Consider the following 21,752-nt stretch of genomic DNA (forward strand, 5'->3'; position numbering starts at 1 on the left):
ACGAAAAGGTTGATTGGGAAAATGGGATCGGAAGTAGGATATGTGCCAAGAAGAGAATTTTGAATGAATGGAGAAAATATGGGAGCGATGCAAAGGATGAACAAACATTTTTGAAAGGAAAGAAAGGAAGGAAGGGAAAAGGGAGTAGCAAGGGAAGACCAGTGAGTGTGCATGTGTTGTTTCTCGAAGCAATGCCGACAAGGCAATAGGAATAATTCTGATAGTCCCTATGCCATAAAACAAAACTAATAATCGGAATTTCTGTCATTGTTTAAAGAATAAAAAAAAACGCAATAAAGTTACTAAATAGAGCAATCGATTATAGGATGGAAAGCGCGTTCTGTGCGGCTTTAAATTGTCCTCTCCCCTGTCCACATTTTAACAAATTATTATTTTAAAAAAATCAAAACCGGCATTACACAGGACAAAAAAATATATCTTTTGGCGATTGTTTATTTTTCTAAATGTCGGTTACGTTGTCGATTTAAAAAAAATGAAATATGGGTCAATTGGTACTTCGAATTAAAGCTATTTTAAAACTACATTTTATGGTGTAATACGATTGAAAATCGATCCATTAGTTTTTGAGATAAACAGCTATAGATAGAACAAAATAAATATAAAAAAAATGCAACACAAATTCAGTTTCATAGTGCATAAATAATAAAAAACTTGTTTATTGATAAGAAATTAATGAAATTAAATGTCCGAAATGGCCGCCGTGTTGCCTCTGACAAAAATGTAACCTGTCAACAGATTCCCGCCCTACATTAACGAAGAATTGTCGATTATTAAAGCCCAAAACTTCTGTAATTCGATGTTTATATCGCACTAAAAAACTATTTTTATTGCGCTAAACAACTAATTTACAGTGGTCAGGCTTGCAAATGCTCAGAGAAAATTATGAGGAAGAATGATGTGGTTTTAGTGGCTAAGGGTCGTTTCATCTTGTGGGCCTAATGGGCTCCACTTGTCCATCGCGCCGGGCGCCTTTGCACAGGAAAATACAAGGGGAGAAGATGAGATGAAATGCAGATCACCGCAGGACAACAGACTACAGATCGCTGAGTAACTCATGAGATTTTGTAAAAATAACCAAAAACTGATTCGCATTGCGTTTATGCAATATTTATTTTTTCAATTTGCAGCTCTTTTTTTTTTAATCGTACTACACCGCTAAATGTAGTTTTGAAACACCGTTAATTTGAGGCATCACGTGAGTCATGTTTCATTTTTTTTTAATTGGGCATTTGGCCCTACCTGTGACCCAAACAGCATTTAGAAAATTAAACAAATGCCGAAACATAACATTTTTTCGTTCTATTTAAATGCTGCTCTTAACGCTTTGTGGAGGGGGTTCTCACTTTTTAGAGCATCATGGTATAATGCGCTGTTTAAGATATCTTTAGATTTGTTTCCAGACTTCATGTGCAGTTAAAACGGTATTTAAAGCGATAAAAATATTTTTAATATTCAGTTTTTGAGTCACCCCGTGCAGTATTTTATGGAACCGTTGTATTTTTACTCGTCGGTTTCACTTTCCGAATTGAACTGTTCTAGGCTGATTTTAGAGTGATTTCCCCCTCGATATCACTCATCGGGAATTCGATGCAGTTTCTCATCTCTCACAGATACATAAAGTAAAGTGATTGTTCTTTGATTACTGGCATTCTCCGCTCCCCCAACCGCATAAACTCTCCCTTCCTTGCTAACCAATATCCTTCCGCAAACCATCGAAAACACCAGCACGTAAGTGAAAAATGATTACGAGGTCAATGGTCCATGAGGGCATATTGGATGCCATTGAGCGAGGATTGGAGAGAGAATATAATCCGGTAAATTTGGGACGACTAGATGGCAAAAAACAGAGAGTTCGTCTCCGACTCTCTTAAAACCATCCGCTCAGTTCAGTGGATAAATTAATATGGCTTTCGTCGATCCAGAACCGAAACACGTCGTTGTCGGACGGAGATTAATGCGGAAACAAGCACCGTTTTCCATATTATTCAACTGGAATTATAATTCGATCCATTTTTCAGCTCAGTCTGAGGATATGTCCGAGTACTTGAGCCGATAATTAATCGTACATTTACGCGCCGAAACTGGGGGTTATCCAGAAAGTGCTCAGACTCACCCTACAACCAGCAAATTAATGAAACGGCACGATGTGTATAAAATGGAGGTAATTTTCTTTTTATTTAGAGGTGCGGAGAATTGTACTGTCGAGAAGCGTTCTCGCGCATTTATTATCCTCGCAAAATAATGTCTGTGCATAGACGGAAGTTTACCAACAATTCCTCAACTTAACGATCACGTCTGAACGATCCCGAAGGTAGAAGAGGAAAAAAGTCTGGCACAGCCACTAATTTCCTGCGTTTGCAAAAACGAATAACCCCAAATTCGACCCCAAAAACGAACAGGGCAATTTGCATTATTACAGGGATGCGGGATGTTCGAGCACAGGCAAATTGCAATGCTTAGACCGTATAATTCGATATACAAATAGGTCGAGTCAACAGGGCCAAATCAAACTCAAACTGTGCGGATTACAACCGAACACAAACCACATAGGAGCGATTGTTAAGGCCAGAACTGAAAACTTAAATCGTATTTTCATTGACTGCAACGAACAAGAAACATTCGACCGACCTAATAGAAGTTAGATGAGGAAACTACCTCAATTAATGCTTTTTAAGGGCCAATTATTGAAGTGCCGATTTCACAGAGAGTGAAAACGGAATAATCACAATTCTCAGTTTTCGAGTTAGAGAGACCTTTTCTGTGTTTGCATAAAACTCAGCGAGTAATGATCAACGATTTGGTCTTCGGCATCGACAAATCAGTGTGCTGCCTAAAGCACCAGGAGGACAATATCCATATTGATGAGACAGCTGCAAAGCATTTACGTTTTTACGAAAATTTGCGTGCATTTAAAGTGCACGGCACATTAATGGTATGAAGTTTGGAAGTATTTCCTTGTCTTTATTTTAGTTTGAATTTTGTAAGGAAAATGAAGAACGAACGACAAGACACGCATATTGAATGGCGAAGAGAGGGAGAGGGAAAGAGACAGGAGAATGAAGGCAGATGGGGAGGGAAACGGGCATCGGCAGAGAGGTTGTGAAATCGAGAACAAATGGAGCAAATGCAGACGGGTAGACAAATTCGACTGGGGAAACCCCATAAAGACGTGTGTTTACGTACTTCAAGATTCTGAGAAAGAGGGTAGGAGAGAAAGAGGTTAATAAATTGACTTTCAGGTTTAGTCTTCTTTTTACAGTTTTCAGAATTTTGTGACTAAAATGAGTCGATTAACCAGAAGCGACCATGAAGGGGAGACAAGGAACGCATATTGAAGGGAGAGCGCACGAGAGAGAAAAAGAAAGAAAGAGAGTAAAAATCACGCAAAGAAATTACCTATAGATACAGCGAATCAATTAAAAAGGCGGTTTGAATATAATTTTTTTAAAAGTGGGATAAAAGCACCATATACGCGAAAAAGGGAATATAAACATAAATTTAAGTCATGGAAAGATATTGACGTGTTTTGGCGAAAGACAGGTATAATAAGCAATTAGAAAAGAATCACTGAAAGTCATGTGAAAATTTGAAAACAGTAACCTACTGGTGGGAGAAGCAATAAACGAAAGAAACCAATGGATAAAGGTTGAGGAACATGAGAAGAAACAATTGAAAATATGATGAATAAGAGTCACGATAAAATTAGCGAGAAACAGCAAAGCAAGAGAAAAAAAATTATTTGTATCGAGAAATAAAGGAGATTAGAATAAAAGGATGCTAAAGAGAAAGATGGAAGCAACGAGATGCCCGATGATATTGGCGAAATAAACAAAAAAATATGAAAAACGATGCAAAACACAGGTTAAAGAATAAATCGAATGTGAGATATAGGGGACAAAGTTGGCTACAAAGAGATCATGTTGTAAAATATATTTGATTAGAACGACCAGTGTGCAAGCGATGCAAGGGATGCGTCCTCCAAAGAGAGTCAAAACTGACGAAACGACAGTTAAAATGCACAAAACCGCGAATGATGCAAAACCAACGAAAGATTGTCAAGTTATTATTCAAACGCTAGAATTGAAGACTGAAATTCTTGACGATTATTATAAATTTAAGAGAAAAAAAAAATGGAATGAGAATTATTTTATGCGCTTAGTGCAAAAAGAACATTTTTTTTTAACTAATTGCACTAAATTATTCCTTCTCTCAGTGCCGAGTGAAAATCTCGTGCTAGAATAGTTTTATCAATAATGAAAACCGTTATTGTCAATATAAGTTCACTTAAATTATGAGATAAGAATGATAATTCTCAAGTGCCTTTATCTATGAATGCTCTGGAACAAAATCCTAAAGTGGCCATTTCCCCCTTCGATTACTCTGGATGTCAATACCCAAACTGGACATTACCCCATCCCTTGAAGCTCTTCCTACTCGCAATAAATTAGAAGCTCGAGAACGAAACTGCACGGAGCTGCGGTCAAGCTCTTATCCTGAACACGTTTTATAAGACATAAATAATCCAAAAGGGAAAATGCTCGTTGCAATTATTCATGCAACCCACAGTGTAAATAATTACGAACTCCATGCTGTGTGGCCCTAGGTGTAACACAGACCGGTTGCCTTGGTTGCTTGCTCATTCCAAAGCTTTTTTGCTTTTAAAACTTCGTTTTACGTTCATTTCCGTCCCCGCCTAGTTATGGGCCAAAGGTAAATTAAGTACCTTTGACGTTGAATATTTCCTATCAGCAGAATCGTGTTGCGAACTAAATTAAGTACTACGAAATTGCGTTACTCATCTGAGCGATTCGGATTTCGATTAACTGCCAAATGAATAGTTCCCGTTATTATCGAGTGCCGTTCATAGTTTAGAATTTAGGGCTCTAGAAAGTTTCCCCGTGCATTCGATCTACAGTAACTAAATTAATTTCGAAAAACATGCTAAAAAAAGTCGCCACAAAATCGCCACGGATGCACGCTCCTTCCGGGGGGATGGTGAGCGCCCAAATTCAAGAACGAAGGTCTAATTGAATCAGACATGTGACCAATACTGATAAGGCCGAATGCAGATTGAGCCATTGTGTATTCTACCCAAGCTTTCTGCCACCGATCCCTTTATCAGGCTCTAACGTTTAGGTTAAATCAACCTGAAAGTATGCGACATTATGGAATGGCCCCGCTGTTTTCATCTGATAACCGCAGGCTAGCGTGGGCCCAAAATGGGGTTTAACGTGGACAAATTATAAGTTTTCAAGTTGAAATGAATCAGAACAGTCCTCTTCTAGACCTGGGTGACCCAGCTTTTTAATCAGATAAGTAGAATTGAAAAAAATCACACGTCAGTACATTGGTACGTGCATGGTGCAGGTGACGCGTAGCACACTCGCCATTGATCTAGGAGAGCTGGATGTAGCAAAGAATTCCACGAAACTCCACACCTTTTGGAGAGCCGCCATAGTTTAGTACTTCAATGCGTAGCGCACCGGTGCGTGTACAGTGGTGGCTATACCATTAAAAACGCTCCTTGAAAGGGTAAAATCCCTTTAAAACAAATATAATAAACATGTTTGTGTGATCAGGTATTTTTTTAATAAAATACATTTATTTTTAATCAACATATTTTTTTATGTTAATGCTATAGGCTGAAGTAATAAATAAACAAAATTCCTTTAGACAAATAAATAAGATCGTTTTCAAAGAAATCATTTGTTGATCGGTTTGTGTTGCTGTAGTGTGCAAAATACCTTAATAGAACGGAAAATGGGTGGACGAAAACTTTTTCCGCAAGTTTTGCGAGAATTGATTTTGCCTCTAGTGGAAAAGAATTGGAATTACCAAAAAATTGCTGACCATTTGGATTGTTCCAAAACGATGGTCGCAAATGCCGTTACAGATTTTAATGTCAATAAAACTTTAGAAAATCCTATCAGACAGCGACGGAAAAGAAAAATAACGGCCTTATTTGATAGACATTTATTAATACCATCAAAAAAGGATCCAAAATTAGCGTCTATTCCACTACAAAGAGAGCTCTTGGGCCTAGAAACAGCCACAATTTGAAAAAGAACAATACGAAGGCGTTTAAGTGAGGAATATTTTTTTAGAAGAATTTCCAGAAGAAAACCCATGACATAAAAAGAGAATTAAACCGCACGGTTGGAATTTGCAAAAGTTCATATTGGATGGTCAAGTTTTCAATGGGAGCATGTGTTATGGTCGGATGAAACAAAAATTAACAAATTCGTTTCCGACGTTCGAGTTTATGTGAGACGACCTCGTGACCCAGAACTTAACCCAAAGTACCCTACAATGACCATCAAGTGTGGTGGCGGCAATATTAAACTGTGAGGGCGTATGTTTGGACATGCAGTTGGGTCCATTACCACAATTGACGGTACCTTGAACATGCACAAATATCAGGATATTCTTGAGACTATTATGCTGCCATATGCAGAGAATACCCTTCCTGTTGTCTGGCAGTTTCAGCACGACAACGATCCGAAACATGCAGCAAAAATTGTAAAACAATCGTTGGTAGAAAGTCAAGTTGATGTTATTAAGTGGCCTGCTCGCAGTCTCGACTTGAACCCAATCGAGAACTTATAGTGGGACGGAAAACAGGCACTAAAGGATGAAAATATAACAAATTTTACTCAACTTTACGAAGAAATTCAGCGGATTTGGTGTGCCATATCTCGAAAACGATGCCAGAGGTTAATTGACTCTTTACCGCAATGGTGTTACGAAGTCACACGGAATAAAAGATGTCCGACTAAATATTAATTTCAATTTAGTAGCATTAACGTGGTTATTGATAGGTTTAGGCCATTTTAGGGTTAAAACTTCATTTAAATAGAATCGTTTTCATTCTTCGTCCAGAGGAATTTTGTTTATTTATTATGTCGACCTAAATCCTTATTGGAAACGTTAAAAATGTTAAAAAGAATAAATATTATTTAATGTAAAACTAATGCTATAGAGAAATGCCTTTGTTTCCTCGAATTTTAAATAAGGTCTGTAGATCTTAGAGTGCTTTTATTTATTTAACCACCACTGTATGTATAAACTGCAAGATGTTGTTGTGACGTCACTTCCAGCCACTTCACCGCCATAGATTATCGTCGAATTTGCCGGAGGGGGCCGACAAAAACGCTGCTACATCCGCGTCTTCTAGATCAGCGACGCTCCCAATGAAAATTAATATGTCTCAGGCGTGGGGCCATTTGTGCAAGGAAATTTTACTTGTTTAGGCCCAGGTTCGGCCTCATTTGATATGCGGATCATTGGTCAGCAATTAACATTTACCCTATGCCGTTCCGGCCTAAAAAAAAAATAAACAACTGGCAGAACAATAATTATATTTCGAAATGATTTTTGCTGCCGGGAACATGCCCCAGTATTCGAATTGCAAACAATGATTTTTTGCCACTGGTCATGATGATATCCGCCAACAATAACGTAGGGGGTTCGTTAGCATTGTTTGTACTGGGCTCAAATCCAACTGTGTTTATTCAATTTCCGCATAAATCTCGGATTCTAGACATATATGGGAAATTAATCCGGTATTAGTTTGTTGGGATAGTATTTGGAATATCTGGATCGTGCAGCACGAAAGTCTTGAACCGTGCTGAATGCATGGAACTCGCCAAAGCTTTGTTTCGCTGCTGATTATTCTAAGCTTATTCTCGCGATTAAATTTAGTTGACTGATTATCCTCCAGGAACACTACAGGGCATTCATCTAGCTGTAGAACCAAATCTTAGCGGTAACTGAAAATTTGGAAACATTATTTTATCTTTCTTCGGCTTACTTCGCGAAGCGATTCAAATTTGTTGACACGTCGTCAATGCCACTTTTTATCATTTACTACGTGCCCATGTGACATTTGAAATCCAACGTTTCGACTTGAAATAAGCATCATCAATTTTGTTTTTTCTATCGGTGCCAACTGGGAATTTCACATTTTTTAATTTGGTTTTTTCCCAATTACCCCGATCTTGCGGTTCGGCTTTGCAGATTGACGCGAATACCAAAAGCCTTTTTTCGTTTAATAAAGGTATTTTTCACAATCCAATCAAATTTCGCTTATTGTCACCTACGGCCAGTAAATTAGCACGAACGAAGATGCCTTTTTTGACCGAAGAAAAACTATAAAAAAAAACAGAAATTACACATCCGTCGGCCGGCCCATTCGCCGGATCTGTGTCTATTAGATTGTTACTCTTGAGGGCTTTAAATTTTTACCAAACTGCTAGACTGAACCTGGACATGTGGTACGTCATAGCAATCAGAAGGAAAATCCGAATAAAAAAATGTGCACATTCCAGATGGCGGTCGTAGGCAACGATGATGGCGATCGCTGCAAATCGAAACGCCGAATTGCAACATGAGATAACCACGTTGTTGAAGAGGAAACGTTGCTTCGGTGGAGTGTCCATCATTTTGAGTTACTTTGGTAACTGAAATAAGAAAAAAACGAAAATGCTTTCCGAATTTTCTTCTCTTTTCAAACACTCCCAAGTCATTGGAATTTTGCGAATTTCGGAACGGTACAATCTTGGGGTTCAAATCGCGCCACTTTGACCCAATTTAACAGACCTCGTATCTTTTATAGCCACCGAGATCCCCAGGGCTGAGTTCCAGAAACGAACACCCTGTATGAGACTTATCGGCAACCATTAAAAACTTTTCGCTGATGGGACCAACAATCGAAAAACCTAAAGGAAACGCTGGTCGTAAAATGCGCCGTAAACGTAAAATATATTCGTTACAAAGTGGGTTTTAGAAGCGGACAAAATTTGTATACCCGAGGTCCGGGATAAAAATATGACGTTTTAGGGAGCGATATAACATCAGCATAAGGGAAATGTGGGCAGATTAAAGCCTTTTTCTGCAACGTAAACATAAAGACCAGATTTATGGTTTGCACAATGTGCACACGACGCCACAGACCGAGCCAGTAATGCCATTATCGGACAGTTGAGAATTAACGACATCTTAAAAGTACACGGATTACTGCACTTAAGTTTCATGCAAGAGCAGACGTGTTTGAATGAGCTTTTGTCTGTTAAAATGCAAAAAAAAACCTGTACAAATTATCGAACCCTCACATTGTAACTTAACAGTGTACAGGCCTTGAAAATAAAGAACAGTTCCTGCTGAAACAGAATTTCCAATGGAGGCATCCAATTTAAATCTCCCACCTAATTCCTCAGTGGTGGGATATAAATCGCCGCGAAGGTTGGATCCAGCGCTAATTCGAAATCTTTATTCATCACTCGGCGTTAAAAAAATTGCCCTCGAAAGGGTGATCTGCTTAATAAACTGCAATGGAAATACAAGGCGGATCTCCATGCAATTTCCTTTTTGCTTAAAATTCGACCGAATAAAGTTTGGGACGTCCCCAGGGTCAGCCCGTTTTAAAGTGGAGCAGTTACACTGTTTAGAAAGTGGACCGTTTCGAATAAAAAGAGCAAGATTTCTTTTCAGTGTTGTGGCCCTACGGATGGGTCGTTTGCGGTTCCATCGGTTAAAGTCAATAAAAAATAATTCTGGAAAAACAGTAAAAAATCTTCCGGTAGTGATGAGATGCGCCCTCCCCCCCCCCCCTGTTCAAAAAAAAAAACAAAAGACGAATTTTTCAGGGGTTAACAAGTTTTTTTTTTAAGGGAACTCAACCTAAATTCGTCAAAGTTAATGGAAAATTCTTCATGCAAACCCTCATTGCGATATTCAGGGAATTGTGTCGGGCTAATTGGCTCCTCTTCAATACTGATAAAACTGTCACAATCAAGTACGAACTTAAAATGGGTGGAATGATGTCGATACGTTTAGGGCTTGATGGGAACGTAAAATTAAACCCGGAGCGATGCACAAGATTTCTCGATCTGTGGATAGATAGTGACTTGACCTGAATCGAATAGGGTGACATTGTATGCAAAAACTATCAATTTTTTGCACTAGGTAAAATGAAGAAAACGTTATATATACAAAGTACCTAAAGTGTTCTAAAATGGAAATTAGGTAATTTCTTAACGTATCGAAAATGTTAGGCGCGAGGTATCTTCTATTTCAACATTTTCTAAATCAGGAATTAAAAAAAATTATATACACCAACAATGTTAGATACCAGGTATTTTCTAACACACCGAATATGTTAGATACAAAGTGTTTTCTAACACACCGGAAATGCTAGAAATAAACTATCTATCGCTTTTAATATCCAAAACTTCCGCAGGAATCCAACTGTGATAATTTCACTTACTCTTTCGTTGAGTTTTGTTTTTTTTGAATAGAAAATTTATTTTCCGCGAGAATTTTTAACATTTAGCGAGTAGGTGCAATGATTATTGAACAAGCAATAATACCACAAAATTAACATTCTCAAACAAATCGATTTTGCGGCCATTCTACTCATTGCAACTGATTATTGTAAATTGATAGAGAATGAAATTGAACACTGAAAGCCACAAAATGAAGCAGACAATGAAAGCGATTGAGCAAAATATTAGATTTTGTGTTCAAGTGTGAGCTGCAATGAGCAAATGGAGCCATTGAATAAAAGAATACACTGATTCTTGGCCGGATAGACTTTAGAATCAGTTCTTGTAAATGTGCACAGCAGGTGGACTTAACATAAATGCATGTGTCGCACCGAAGGAAATTTTTACCTTTTTTGGGGCACCACTGATTAAATTTTTTTTTAATCATATATAGCATTAGCCTGAGGTAAATCAGTAGCGTAATTAATTTCTCAAGGCATCTGCGAATTTTCACAATTTAGAACGGTAAGACTCTAATTTTTTTCTTGATGACTTACTTGAAAAATATTATGAGCATTATATGAAGATAATCGAGAATTGCAAAGAGACATCAGAGAGTTTCAGAATCGGGAACGGATTTACTTGAGGGATATGAATCAGACTGATTCGATTGTCAGAAAAGGAACGTTCTGAGGACAAATTATCAAAGAGGATCAACAGAACATCAACGTTAAAACTCAGTCGACTGATTTCTGAATGACTGAAGCTGAAATCTTACAAGTAACGAAAGAAGCACAGCAGTTGATTTCAGGTCAAGTCATACCAATCTATGTTCCCACAAGTAACGATCAGATTGCACAGCCGATAAAAGAAATTTAATAAACTTTATTGTTAGCTAACATTCTACTATTTCAGATTTCACTAGATTTTGACTCACATCTGATTCCTGAATGAAAAGATGCCTTAAACAGCTGACCTAAACTAAAGAGATGCAGTGGGCTTGAGGTTTTACCAGTGACTGGAAAAGCGCACCTGTTTAAGACACAAGAGTTACAAATAAAGCTCTATGGAGAGAATAAATCTACATAAGTCAGCTGAGATCTACTGACGATACCTGCCGAGGGTATTTTGCTCTACTTATTCTTTGAACTACTTGTTTTTTAATTTTTTTATTGTTTTTCTCGTTCGTATTTTTTCCCTTGTTCTGAGGAAAACATACGCTTTTCTTACCACCTCCAATATCTGTGTTTGAGTTGTGAATTATCTCCTCAAATTTTATCCAACTTTCATGGTTTAGTGATCAAACAAGAACACGATTAATTTTAAATCGGTTTCGATGATCTGAGAACGGTTAAACCGTTTCAAAAATAAACCCATTCATTAACCCAGAAGACAATCAGCAACGGTTAGGTGAATAATTTATTCACTCGCGAAGAAGCAATAGAGGAGGGCGCGATAATCAGAGGCGGGATTATGTCTCTTTTCGGGAAAGAGCGATTTAGCTCTAAGCTGCTATAGAACATTTTTTGGTTTCGTCTTCTTGCTACCAACAACGCGCCCTGAAGGTTTATGCTTCGTTAACCCTTATTGAATTCGTGGTTCAGCTTTGCAATATAGGATTTATTCCTCATTGGGGCGATTACGGATTTATTTATAGGGTTTATTGTTATTAATATTATCGATCATTAATATCGAGATCCTCTTGGTTTAGCCTTTGCGTTCAGGAGAAAAACAAAGCGTTTACTCGAGCGAAAATTAAACTGTCTCGCGATTAGCCAAACGGACGAGATTCGCGCCAGTGGTGGATTTTATCGCTCCGTTTCAACATTTTTGTTTTGATGGTCGTGGCTTTTTATGGCCAGCGACAGGTACTATTAAGCCCTGAGATATTCCCTGGGTTTTATCATTTCCCAACTAAAGTGAGGGTAATTACCGCGTTTATTTCGAGAAATTATCCTGCAATTAAACAGAGCTTGGGTTTTTCTTTAGCTTTTTGTGCGGCTTTGTCTTAGATCTGCGAATGTCATTAAACAAGGGCTCTATTTCACCGAAAAGACGTAATGCGCTTGAAATGACATCTTAATGGATTTTGTCGAAGTGCCCGATTTCGGGCCAAATTTTTAATGTGCCGTTACCCTTGACATTGAGCTGGTTTCCAATATCCAGGCCGCGTTTCAACTCCGGAACTCGCAGTTAAAACTGACAGGACACTAATAATTTGGCCCCTAAGGCTATCAAGGTACCCGTAAAAAGTCGTCTGTCGTCGGGGCGTATTTTCTCGTATTAGAAATTCCTGCCTTAAAACAGCCAACTTAATAACGATTACAATAGCTGGAAAACCCAAAAAGCCATCCCGAGATCGTCGAAGCATTAAATCCAGATAATTTTGCCGTAAAGTTGTAAAATCTTACCCAATTATGAAACCGCTCCGGAGCCATATTTCTGCTGCTGCATTATTATATTTCGCCGCAGTAAAGCTCTCCCACTTACTTGGAACTTTCTTGAATACATTTTGAGCCGGAAAAGATTTGTGATTGGACGAGAGTGCATTTTAAAGGGTGCTTGCAACTGGATCATCTTGAGAAATAATCCCCCTAAGTACTTATTCTAAATGTTATTTCGTAATTCTCTGACTGGAGAAGTTCGCAATTAAGACGAGAATGGATGGGCCAGGGGCGAAACTCTTGGTGTTGATTTTCTTGCTTGGGAACATAAAAAAAAAGTTTTGATGTAGTCGCAAAGAAAAAATCTGACGGGGCCAAATCCGGAGATTGGGCAGGCCACGAAAGTATTGTGTGATTTTCTAGCGTGTATCTAGCCTAATGCCAGGAAATCTCTGTGCAATATGTAGCTATACCTGCATAATACTTAGTGCGTTATGTCCATAATGTGCCTGATATTATGTGCGGATGCGCTAGCCTGGAACCCACAGTTATAGGAAGCGGGGGTTTATCTAAGGTCTTTTGTAAATCCTTTTCAAACAAAATGATCATAAAAGATAGGACCAGTCACGAGAGTGCCAAATATTAAAACCTACATACTGAACCCACAACGATGTTGGTGGTGTGTAAACCGGGGAACGCGAGGGTTGTCCCTGAACCAGCAAATGATTTTACTGAAAACTCCATTTTGTGGCAGTTGGCTCTCATCTGACGAAATAAATGCAAATTGCCGTCCCAATTCCTAAAGGTGCCCATTCAATGAGGGAGTTTTTGTTGCCATTTGTTTCAAAATTTAGAAACCTGAGGAAGTACAGAGAAAGTTTGTGCTTCCACTCCAAAGTAACTAAAATTGGTAATATTTGAGCGGAATTTCAGAAACTCTGCATCCACTGAAAAAACTTGAGCATGGACGATTTACGAAACGTAAAGACGGAACAGCAGTGCCGGGGGAAATAAGCGTCTCCATCATGGCAACAATAAGTCGCAACTTTTATTTATTCCTTTAAGTTCCAGTTTGTTCTTTGATGTTTGCCGCTTAGAATGGAGACATGCAACACAATTGCACATTTGTTTCTTATTGTAGAAACAAGAAGAAACATTTTGGAGCCTCCAGGCGCATTTCAGTAAATATGGAACGAACATAAAAGTTAGGTTCAAGATGATTTTTAAAGAATAATTTTTTGGGGTTGCCGGGTTGCCGGGTTGCCTTCACAGATTGTTGCAATGCCGCACATTCAGGGAAATTCGATGTGTCATCGTAAAATCCCAATTGAATCGTTTAAAAAATATCAATACTCAGTGCTGTAGCGTCTGGAACGCGGAGACGAGCAGAGCACCAGTGGCGCAGACCTAGAAAACAACATTTAACCAGGCATATTTCTGTAGCTTTTTTTCCTGCAGATATTGCCCATTAATGTGACTTGCTTTAAAGACGAATTGATATGATTTCGAATATATCTAGTTTAATAACGGCACAGAATTCAAGTACCCTCTTCCTTAAGTCTTTTTCATTTTGGACTCTCGTTTTACAAATCAACGACCTCGTGTGACCTCATAAAAAATAAATTTAACGGACTCAAATCGGGTGATCTGGAAGGAAAACTGAACGAAAATATTAAGAGCTTTACTCTTCAAAGTCTGGAATAATTTTATAGCTTCGGTAATATTTTAAATACGTTTTTGTTGTAGAATATTGTTTGCAAGGCAGTTTGAAAAATTCATTCAGGGTACTAATAATTTATCCGCCTGTGAGATGTTTCCGACATAACAGTTGAAAGGGTCGATTCCATGGCTTTAGTGCCCGTCCTTTATGCCTACGATCGCTTTAGTCCTAAGGGCACGTAGAGGCATTTATTTACAGACCAATAGACGTTAGTTTTTTCACTTTTTGGCCCCAAGGGCACTATTATTCCACCTCGATCTCTTTCTTGGGACGTAATAAGACGATTAAGATGGCCATTCCGTCAATTTTGAATAAGTCATTTTGCACTCAGTCCTTAGGGACAGTTTTAATTAAGGTCCCAAGAGCAGCGTGTAATGCATCAATTAGAACTCCACCATGAAATTCAACGCATAATTACATAATTGTGGTTGAAAACAAAAAGTCAATTATCAACTGGATCATATTACGTAGGCCGTCTTTACCCCATCAGTGATAATTCGTCATACATACTTCACGCCAGTCAATCATACACACCTGTGTAGATAGGAAGATTTCTAACTTGTCTCGAGGGCTTTGGGGAATCTCGTTGACATCCAAGGTTTGTTAATGGCAATTTGCTAACGGGTGAAATGGAAGAGGGGGTCCTGACCCCCGGTCACCGAGGTCTATAGACCTAACGCTCCTCGACTATTATCTTTGGGATCACATGAGTGAAGTGGTCTATGCAAGAGTGGTCCAAAGCTAGAGTTGTTGGATGGTTTATAAAGGGGGAAATGGAGATTTCCTTGATAATGTAGGTATCCGTAGACCACGGAAGTGATCGCACCCGGATTAATTTGGATTCACGGCTATACTACAACGACTATAATAGGTTTGGACAGCCAAACGTGACAGGTATCACGAAATTTAACCCGTTTGGAAAGTGCGGTTTTGTCATTATAAGTTCGCAAAACAACCATTTACCATTAGGCGGCATAGCAGCTGAGCAATAAATTTTCGTAGTGTATGGAACTAGACCCGAATTTGTAATTATCAAAAACTAAATAGAGCTCTGGCTTCTGCGGAAACTCTATTAAAATCCCTATGGCAAATACATTAAAATAGGTAATGAATGTTTGGTTATAGGAGCAATGAAATTAGCATAAAATAATGTCACAGACATTTTGCATTAGCAATCGATTAACAAGTGGTTATTGCACTGATTTGGGCGAGTTTATTGGGATTTATGAGCAAGCATAGCAATGTACTATATTAACACGCAACGAATGGGGGATATGAATTACAAAGGAGCATTACAGGGCCGGCACATAATGCACTGCTTAATAGTTTTTGGTTGTCCAAAGGACAATTACTGCAGTTTTTCGTGATCAATCCAGCGCGATTCTCGACCTTTGATTGGGTTGTACGGCCACAGTTTCTCATTGCGACTCGAAATCGCCATTTAGGTCTGATTCCCCATCTTTACCCAATTTAAACTTCGAGATTCTTCATGGATTAATCACCAGGATCTCACCGAAGCTAAACTATCCAGATCTGATACAGACAAAATCTCATTACAGATTTCGCCATTTGCGACCCAAAATAAAACGTACGAGCAATGAAATGGAATATTCCATTATATGTCGTATTTATGAAACTGCTGTCGCTTCGAATACCTTACTCCATTCAGGCAGATCTCGTTAAATTATACCGAAACCCGTCCTGGCATATGTCAGGAGCGTCGAATTAAAGCGTAAATAGCGTCCCATGGGTCAAATATTCGTAAACAAGTAAACAAGTAAACAAATCGCAAGTCACTCGCGAAGAAGGGCCGAAACCTTTGAGGGACGCCAAAGGGAGACAGACAGCAATTTATATACCCCGATTACTGTGAGGAGCGTCGCCATGGGGGTTTAAACCGAGTTGTTCGCTGATTTAATTCTAAATAGATGTTTGAGCGAGTTTCCTTTCCACTTGAGGCCATTTTGACGGACCACAATTGGAGGATTGCACTAATAGTTTGATTCTGTTTGATTTCTATTTCCGCACCACTCGACAATTTATATTCTATTACATGGATATCGCACTCTAAACAGGAAATTGAGATTATCTTAGGCAGTATGTTACTCTATTATTCATAAACAACGCCTGAAGTTTACAATTTTAATCTCCTCGTAACCCAAACAAAGAGAGAATAACTGTTTTTGGAAATTTATTTTGCGGGTATAGGCTGGAAAACGTTCAAGCGCCGTGGAAATGTGATATGCGGCGCTCCGGTTTCATGGAAAAGTGCAGGAAGTCGATTTCGGGGAGTTAATTAGAAAACACTGAGTGCTGTGGAAGTTCTTTACAATGAAAATTTTTGTTTTTAAGCACAGTGAAAATAGGGACCTCTTTTCAGCTCGAGCACATAGAAAAGCATAAATGAATCTCCCTAAACTTCAAACGGGTATGAAAGAACACCACTGGCGTGCTAAATTATTAAAATAATGAAATTTCATGTTTTGTAAATTACTTTAAACAAATCAGGGGTTCTCATGAAACCCAAAGCCATTTCCAGGTAAAGAAAAGTTAGTCGATTACTAAAAATTTTTAAAATTTGCGAAAGCTACGAGAGATGTGATACGCCACTGCCTGGAATGGAATCCCAATAGAACATTTGAAAAATTGCTGAACTTAAAAAGCTGTGATTCGCCACTGGTTTAATACACGCTAAGTGCTGTGAAAGGTTAATCTATAAGTATCAAATCAGGGACGTATTGAATCAGCAGGTTGAAAAATGCAAAAATGTAAGAAGTAATTTTCAAAAATTTCTGCATAAAATATTTGGAATACATCGTGCATAATATAGAGAGTGTTTTAAATTACTAGACCAATCCGCTAACTGCAGATTTCTTGAGCGAAAATAATTGGACTTTTCTTATGCGGCTTTTTTCTTTGGCGCTTTATACTCTTTGCAAAGAATGTTGGAGTTGTCAAAACAATTTATTTCGTTAATAACTTAAGTGTTTCGAGACATATTTTTATGGAATTTTGCAGTTATCCGTAGTTCGATAAGGCACACTTTTTCTATAATTTGTCTTAACAAAATTAGAAATTAGAACTATTTTTGCACAGAAGTAAATGGCAGATACGTCCCTGATATAAACGAAAAATGGGTACCACCATGCATTGAGAGACAATATCCTGGAAGATGCCCTGAAGTAAATTAAATTTTACAAGAATAAAAAAATTGAGATAAAGGAACATTTAGTTTGAGAAATTAAATACGTTCACCATTGGCGTGCGCAAAAAAAGTTGAGGGAAAAACGTGTCAATGACCCCTCATTTTTCTTACTTTGGTTTACGTTTCTTTACTCAAATTATAGGAAAAATGCGCTTCATCGAACTATCCATCACTGCAAAATTCAATTAAAATATGTCAAGAAACACCGAAGTTATTAACCAAATAATTTTTTTTTTAAAGAACTTCAACATCGTATAATCAGCATAAAGCGCTAAGGAAAAAAGTCGTATAAGAAATATTAATTATTTTTGTTTAAGGAATCTGTGGTTAGCGGATAGGCCTACCAATTTGCAACGCCCTTATTATTATTAAGAATATTACTTAATATTGATCCAGTCAAAGCAGGGACGTACCGACTCTAAATTTAGAAGTAAGAACTAGCCAGAAGAATAAAATCCCGTCTAATTGCTACTAAAAATTTATCAATTAAAACCTGCGTCCAACGACCATATGAAGGCCCTAAAGAGCCACAATCACTGCCAACACGATTGAATTAATTCGTGTCGCCCCCGAAGGACCTCCTCCTCAAACTCAAGGAAAGTAAAATGATATATTAGCATTCGTTAATACCAGAGGCAATCAGCGGGTGCCACTTAAAAGCCCTTTAACGAATTCAGCAGGGGTGTAAAATGAAGAACCTTGAGCCCTTTTTGCTTGTATATTACAACCAAGTTTCTAGTATAATAAAAAAGTACGTACCTGATATAATTAGCAAAGTGATAAGGACGATTTTTAGCAGCAACTGATCCATTTTCCTGGAACAAAACAGAGCATTGAAATGTCACCATTATCGTTTGTATTTTCGGAAAGTCTGCTTTGCTCTATTTAAACGAACATAGAAACAGCCGCATAAACGAACAATAGATAAACAAAATATCTCTTTAATTGCAATCAATCTTTCTGTGTCCTCCTTTTACCGGGTACCTCCAATAAGTTAATTCTAATTAAAAAGGTCACTAATGAATCACTTCTCTCGTAAAATAGAGGACAATTACGTAAATTTATTCTTGTTCAGTCCTCTTGTTTTTGTCTTAATTAGAATCGCTATACAATGATTTTTGTTGTTATTGCAGGATGAACAACATAAATCGTCACAGAAAGCACGTTTAGAGTCTTCATTGAGATAGAGCACGGTGGAGGAATGTTTCTCTTTTAGAGCTTGCTCGTGGGGCTAGTTTCGCTTAGAGAGAACTTCAGAAGTCTTACTAATTGACACGGAGGGATCCACAATATTCATGCTTTGAACTGGGAAAGTTATATTCATCCCACATTACAATTTGATATTAGAGAATTATCTGGTCCCTGAGTAGGATGCGTTGCCTCGGCTATAAAAAATGATAGTTACTTTCCTTACAAGTCCAGAAACGTGACCCTTTTTGCGTTGGTTTAACTACAAAATCTGAAACTTTTAAATCTACATTCCACAAATCACCCTTAATATATCTAACCAAACATCGGTTGTACCGTTATGATTGAAGGGTCGGTCAGTTTAAACCAGTAGCGACAATGACTGGGGAAGTCGTTTAAGCAAGAGCCGCGACCACACATGCACGTTTTGCCATAAGGCAACGAACGAACAACTCCTCAAACAATCAAATCTACAAATAAACATGAACATAAAAGTAACCGCTGTAAAAATACATGCTGTGTGGTAGTGCAGGCAACGTCACATGACGGCTGTTAACCGAGATTTCAGCTAATAGCTGCAATTGAAAAGCATTTGAACTCTTGCGAAAACTCGCAGCGCTCGTTTAAAAGACGTGAGGTCAATGCGGGCGGCCAGCCGATACCGTGCTACGTGCTTAATCCCACCGTTTAATGGGGTTTAAGAGAAGAATTTTAACGTGAATTAAGAAATATAGGTAAATTAGTTCTCATTTAGTTTATCTAGGAAATAAATGATATGTAAAACACGTACAACATTTTGCTGCTTAATTTCTAAAGTGTCTTTGACACGACCGGTGCATGACTCGCCACTAGAGGAAGAGCACTGCTCTCAATTTAATTTTACTTGTGTGGTGCCTGACTGTACGGTTGTGTCCTAAAACTTAAAATATTGTTTAAGCCAGTGGCGTGACTTGGAATTGAGATTTATTTTTTAACAGGAGAGGTGCACTGGGGCAGTTTTTCCCAATAAACCTGTTTCTAATCCAGCTTGAAGCGACCCTGACTGGATAAAAAATCTCAGATGTTCTAGTTTTATCTTTACGGCCATGAATTAGTGGAATAACCATTTAAATCAGTGGCTTAATCAGTCAGTAGCGATTGTGACTTAAAAATACTTTTTGTAAGTAGATATTGACTGTTCTTTTCCTTTCCTTATTGGTGCGACCGTGACTTTTGCAATATTGATAAGAAAAATATCAGATTTTGTATTTGGAAATAGTTTTCGATCTAATTCATAAATGTACAAAAGAGTTATCGTTTCATTAACTTTTTCTTTCGTTACACTATTGAATGATTACGTCGGAGGGAGCAAAATTCTTTCCTCCCTCAGGAGTTAATGGTCACTTTAATAGGGACGCAGGCTGAATATAGCAGGGGCTTTACTGTTAAAAGTGCAGAAAGGTGCTTTATCGCTTCTCAATGGTAAAGGTGTTGAGATTTATAATTTTACGAGGTTTATTACTGTGCTAGTAAAATAATGCGTTTCACCTCATTGTGGCATGAATTTATCGATTACTACCACGGTGAAGTTTTCTTTTATATGAAATAAAAGATGAATTTCGCATGTGATTAGGTCAACACTGATAAATTACTAGGACAATATCTGACAACTGCGAATTGAGCAGATTTGGATCTGGTTGATTTTGACCGACCTACTATCAAGAGCTGCAGTTTATAGCTTAATATAAATTGCTGGATGCAGCTTTCCAATCCGGTTTTCGGGTTTTATTGGCAAGAAAGATCCAGATTTCATCAGGTTGTCGAAGTTTTCGTAAATTCGGGGTTTCGTATTGGAAATTTGCGAAGAAATCGAAGTACTTATGGGAATTTGCTGGTCTTTTATGAAAATGCAATAATAAACTCGTAAAAAATTCAACCTTAACCTTCACAGTTTCGACAACGAAATATCCGAGTCAAACTCAATAATTCAAAGTTTACAGCTTTCCATGCAATCGAACTCGAATTCCACTCAATTTGCCCATATAAACCGGTTGACACTTCGCTTTAAAATTTCGGAAATTGCCGTTTCCAATTTATTTTACATTTATATAACAAATTCAATAAAACGTTGTGTAGTAAAATATATATGATCGGAAAGTTTGCAAAATCCACGTAAACCCGGTGCATACAGATTGGTTGAAATAATTAATAGCCCATACGCTCCAGCCGAACATAGACGCAATGGACCAAATAACAATTTAGTTTTATACATTTTATTGTTGCCGCATTATTAAACAGTTAAATTTGTTTGAAATGTTATTTATTGGCGTATGCAAATTCAATACGGTTTAAACCATCGTGCATGGTGTTTTAATCAATTTTAAGGGGCCTTTGTCGGTTTCATTTGACGCCATTTGGAAGTATACTAGCCGTGAACCGCCATTTTGACGATTTCTGTTTCAGCTGTGAGTTAATGAACAACTTTAATTCACACAACAATTTCGATTACACCGAAAGCGCTCCATTAGGTTTTTTAGCGAATATTCCAACTTCAGTTAATAAAAGATGTGGAATTCAAAAAGTTCCTGCAAGTAAATTCGGCAAGACTAAGATACACGAGATAAACTATTGCCTGACGAATTTCGAGGAACTTTCCCAAGCCCTGGCATTAATCTGGACCCGGCGTTTGTCTTAAACTTTGATGCTGACAAACTAGAATCGCTTACTGTACAATGTAAACATGCTCTCTTTTCGGTTAAACAATGGGGTGTTTTAAGGTTCGTCTGTATTTCACCCTTAATTGGTCAAGAAATTCGAGACTAAATCAGGTTCGGGAGCCAGGTACCAAAAGGAAGTGTTAGGTTAGGTCCGGGTACTAAACACGAGAAAAACGTATTGTAGAGGTTAGTTCGTGCATCTTTTTAATTAATTCTATGCAATTAATTGACCTTTGGAGCTTTAATCTGACGAGATCAACGTTCTAAGTCCGACTA

General features: G+C 38.0%; 1 protein-coding gene across 3 annotated transcripts in view; it reads right to left on the bottom strand.

Annotated features, from left to right (window-relative positions):
* The window catches only part of Cad87A (cadherin-87A), a 78,010-nt gene that overhangs the window by 16,397 nt on the left and 39,861 nt on the right, over nt 1–21,752 (bottom strand). For all 3 annotated transcript variants that reach the window (XR_010732331.1, XM_066284795.1, XM_066284794.1), the window contains exon 2: nt 18,352–18,407. Coding sequence is in view for 2 of the 3 variants with exons in the window: in XM_066284794.1 (XP_066140891.1) it covers nt 18,352–18,407 (56 nt within the window). In the remaining variant the exon portion in view is untranslated. The remainder of the gene's footprint in view (nt 1–18,351; nt 18,408–21,752) is intronic.

This window comes from Euwallacea fornicatus, chromosome 8 (assembly GCF_040115645.1).
Source record: "Euwallacea fornicatus isolate EFF26 chromosome 8, ASM4011564v1, whole genome shotgun sequence".
Classification (NCBI taxonomy): domain Eukaryota; kingdom Metazoa; phylum Arthropoda; class Insecta; order Coleoptera; family Curculionidae; genus Euwallacea; species Euwallacea fornicatus.